At 33.6% G+C, this 5,213-nt stretch overlaps 1 protein-coding gene across 1 annotated transcript in view; it reads right to left on the bottom strand.

The window, feature by feature from the left end:
• LOC107661915 (E3 ubiquitin-protein ligase RNF123-like) overlaps positions 1 to 5,210 on the bottom strand; it is a gene marked incomplete at its 5' end in the record, with an annotated part of 143,018 nt that extends 137,808 nt beyond the window's left edge. The window contains 5 exons of the mRNA XM_016451706.1: positions 4,036 to 4,109; positions 4,570 to 4,662; positions 4,748 to 4,873; positions 4,956 to 5,060; positions 5,169 to 5,210. Coding sequence (XP_016307192.1) covers positions 4,036 to 4,109; positions 4,570 to 4,662; positions 4,748 to 4,873; positions 4,956 to 5,060; positions 5,169 to 5,210 — 440 coding nt within the window. The remainder of the gene's footprint in view (positions 1 to 4,035; positions 4,110 to 4,569; positions 4,663 to 4,747; positions 4,874 to 4,955; positions 5,061 to 5,168) is intronic.
• Positions 5,211 to 5,213: the final 3 nt, after the last annotated feature.

Genomic DNA, 5,213 nt, shown 5'->3' with positions numbered 1-5,213 from the left:
TACCTACCAACATATCTATCCATCTACCTAAATATATACCATAATCTATTGACCTACCTACGAGTCATCATATCTATCCATCTCCCTAAATATATACCATAATCTATTGACCTATCTACCAGCAAGCATATCTATCCATCTACCTAAATATATACCATAATCTCTTGACCTACCTACCAGCAAACATACCTATCCATCTACCTAAATATATACCATAATATTTTAACCCATCTACCTACCGATCAACATATTTATCCATCTACCTAAATATATACCATAATCTATTGACCTATTTACCTACCAGCATATCTATCCATCTACCTAAATGTATACCATAATATTTTAACCCATCTACCTACCTATCAACATATTTATCCATCTACCTAAATATATACCATAATCTATTGACCTATTTACCTACCAGCATATCTATCCATCTACCTAAATGTATACCATAATATTTTAACCCATCTACCTACCTATCAACATATTTATCCATCTACCTAAATATATACCATAATCTATTGACCTATTTACCTACCAGCATATCTATCCATCTACCTAAATGTATACCATAATATTTTAACCCATCTACCTACCTATCAACATATTTATCCATCTACCTAAATATATACCATAATCTATTGACCTATTTACCTACCAGCATATCTATCCATCTACCTAAATGTATACCATAATATTTTAACCCATCTACCTACCTATCAACATATTTATCCATCTACCTAAATATATACCATAATCTATTGACCTATTTACCTACCAGCATATCTATCCATCTACCTAAATGTATACCATAATATTTTAACCCATCTACCTACCTATCAACATATTTATCCATCTACCTAAATATATACCATAATCTATTGACCTATTTACCTACCAGCATATCTATCCATCTACCTAAATGTATACCATAATATTTTAACCCATCTACCTACCTATCAACATATTTATCCATCTACCTAAATATATACCATAATCTATTGACCTATTTACCTACCAGCATATCTATCCATCTACCTAAATGTATACCATAATATTTTAACCCATCTACCTACCTATCAACATATTTATCCATCTACCTAAATATATACCATAATCTATTGACCTATTTACCTACCAGCATATCTATCCATCTACCTAAATGTATACCATAATATTTTAACCCATCTACCTACCTATCAACATATTTATCCATCTACCTAAATATATACCATAATCTATTGACCTATTTACCTACCAGCATATCTATCCATCTACCTAAATGTATACCATAATATTTTAACCCATCTACCTACCTATCAACATATTTATCCATCTACCTAAATATATACCATAATCTATTGACCTATTTACCTACCAGCATATCTATCCATCTACCTAAATGTATACCATAATATTTTAACCCATCTACCTACCTATCAACATATTTATCCATCTACCTAAATATATACCATAATCTATTGACCTATTTACCTACCAGCATATCTATCCATCTACCTAAATGTATACCATAATATTTTAACCCATCTACCTACCTATCAACATATTTATCCATCTACCTAAATATATACCATAATCTATTGACCTATTTACCTACCAGCATATCTATCCATCTACCTAAATGTATACCATAATATTTTAACCCATCTACCTACCTATCAACATATTTATCCATCTACCTAAATATATACCATAATCTATTGACCTATTTACCTACCAGCATATCTATCCATCTACCTAAATGTATACCATAATATTTTAACCCATCTACCTACCTATCAACATATTTATCCATCTACCTAAATATATACCATAATCTATTGACCTATTTACCTACCAGCATATCTATCCATCTACCTAAATGTATACCATAATATTTTAACCCATCTACCTACCTATCAACATATTTATCCATCTACCTAAATATATACCATAATCTATTGACCTATTTACCTACCAGCATATCTATCCATCTACCTAAATGTATACCATAATATTTTAACCCATCTACCTACCTATCAACATATTTATCCATCTACCTAAATATATACCATAATCTATTGACCTATTTACCTACCAGCATATCTATCCATCTACCTAAATGTATACCATAATATTTTAACCCATCTACCTACCTATCAACATATTTATCCATCTACCTAAATATATACCATAATCTATTGACCTATTTACCTACCAGCATATCTATCCATCTACCTAAATGTATACCATAATATTTTAACCCATATACCTACCTATCAACTTATCTATCCATCTACCTAAATATATACCATAATCTATTGACCTATTTACCTACCAGCATATCTATCCATCTACCTAAATGTATACCATAATATTTTAACCCATCTATGTACCTATCAACATATCTATCCATCTACCTAAATATATACCATAATCTATTGATCTGCCTACCTGTCAACATTTCTATACATCTACCTAAATATATACCATAATATTTTAACCCATCTACCTACTGATCAACATGTTTATCCATCTACATCTATTGACCTATCTACCTGTCAACATATCTATCCATCTACCTAAATATATACCATAATCTATTGACCTATCTACCTGTCAACATATCTATCCATCTACCTAAATATATACCATAATCTATTGACCTATCTACCTGTCAACATATCTATCCATCTACCTAAATATATACCATAATCTATTGACCTATTTACCTACCAGCATATCTATCCATCTACCTAAATGTATACCATAATATTTTAACCCATATACCTACCTATCAACTTATCTATCCATCTACCTAAATATATACCATAATCTATTGACCTACCTACGAGTCATCATATCTATCCATCTCCCTAAATATATACCATAATCTATTGACCTATCTACCTACCAGCAAACATATCTATCCATCTCCCTAAATATACACCATAATCTATTGACCTACCTACCAGAAAACATATCTATCCGTCTACCTAAATATATACCATAATATTTTAACCCATCTACCTACCTATCAACATATCTATCCATCTACCTAAATATATACCATAATCTATTGACCTACCTACGAGTCATCATATCTATCCATCTCCCTAAATATATACCATAATCTATTGACCTATCTACCAGCAAACATATCTATCCATCTACCTAAATATATACCATAATATTTTAACCCATCTACCTATCAACATATCTATCCATCTACCTAAATATATACCATAATCTATTGATCTACCTACCTCTCAACATATCTATCCATCTACCTAAATATATACCATAATCTATTGATCTACCTACCTCTCAACATATCTATCCATCTACCTAAATATATACCATAATCTATTGATCTACCTACCTCTCAACATATCTATCCATCTACCTAAATATATACCATAATCTATTGACCTACCTACGAGTCATCATATCTATCCATCTCCCTAAATATATACCATAATCTATTGACCTATCTATCTACCTAAATTTATACCATAATCTAATGACCTATCTACCTACCTTTCAACATATCTATCCATCTACCTAGCTAAAGACATATATTGACTTATAATACCCATTTTATCTATCTGAAATCTAGCTACCTACTAAAAATGTCTACCTTTTGACACATCATAAGCATTTACCAACCTACCTACCTATGTATCAACATCTACATAAATATCTACTTACCTACAAAATTTTCATAAGAAATAAATAGATTTATTATTCATAACAATAAAGATAATAAAATACTCAGACACACTATGGTTGTCAAATTTAGTGGAACAGGTCCATAGTTCACTTGTATGAAACATCTACCGTATTTTATTTCACCTATCTATCCATCTACGTGATCTACAGTGAAGTTCAGTAGGTAATGGCCACAAGAATGCAAGAATGCTAAAATACTATGAATATATTTCTTATTAATAGATTTTTTCAATTTTTTGCCTTTCTGGAGTGATTTTCAAAAGGTAAAGTGTCCTATGAAAGTTATAACTAAGAGGATATAGGACGTTGCTGAGCAGGTACTTCCTGGACTTCTCATGCCGGAGTATCGCTGTGGTCAGACGAAGGTAATGAATCTGGAGGACAGAGAAAGAAAACAGGTTTCAATAAAGCTTCCATCTGTTAAGCACTGGCTGCCACAGTAATAATTTGGATCAACATGTTGCCAGTTCCCTCTCACAACCGTGGACATCAAACACATTACAGCAAGCTCAACACAAAGTGCCTCAGTCATTTTCATTTTAACAAGACATGTATTTCAAGTAGGATGGGCACACAGCCCATGTCCCTGCTGATAATTGCCCTGAACATCAATGGGCCAGGAGGACGTCAACACCTCTCTGCCTCTGATTAGACACAAATGCAGACGCTAAGCGTGAACATGCTTTGAAGTACAAGTTCCCAGCATGCAAGAATGTTTTTCTTTTTCCTTCCTGTCAGCGGTTATATCGTTCTCAGCACCAATAAACTTCAATATAACATTACAACAGCTTGGAAAATGGATTTGCATGAGAGAGCAATCATTGGGTTTCTCACCTGAAAGCCCAGATCAGGGATGATGGGAGAGAAACGATACGCTCTCAGCAGAGACATCATCAGCTGCTTCAGACACTCGCTCACCTCGTGGTCCTTCAGGAGGAGAAGAAAAAATTACAGTCTCAGAAGAATAAAACACATTATATCCAATCTCATTCCAGACGTTCTGAGTCTGTACCTCCATGAGAAGCCAGAAAAGGTCCAGCAGCTGTTGTATAAGAGGATGCTCTTCGACAGATCCTCCACCCTCCAAAATACTCAACAGGAAGTTCATCAGCACATCCTCCACTAAGTACACTTTGCACTAGCAGACACACACATTAGCATTAAATAAAGTGGTTTATGGAACAACGACAATGGTTTTACAGAAACTCTGAGTGATTTACCATGAGAGGTGCGAAGTGGTTGAATATATGTGCAAGGGTGACCAGGATGGTGGGATCTCCTTGAATCTGCCAGGCTCCGCTGTCTCTCTCCACAAGCTTTTCCTCCTGACGAAAAACAAAATCAAATGTCTTCTCATTCAGTTTTGTTTTAAAGATTGATACATCACACTGCATTGTCTTCTATTCTGAAGCAACACACTGTACAGTAGGCACCTGTGTGTCGATGGAGGTGGACAGGACTGTCTTGAGGTATCCCAG

This window comes from Sinocyclocheilus anshuiensis, unplaced genomic scaffold, assembly GCF_001515605.1.
Source record: "Sinocyclocheilus anshuiensis isolate Anshui unplaced genomic scaffold, SAMN03320099.WGS_v1.1 scaffold751, whole genome shotgun sequence".
Lineage (NCBI taxonomy): Eukaryota > Metazoa > Chordata > Actinopteri > Cypriniformes > Cyprinidae > Sinocyclocheilus > Sinocyclocheilus anshuiensis.
The sequence above is the reverse complement of the archived record's forward strand: the minus strand, read 5'-3'. Positions and strand labels throughout refer to the sequence as shown.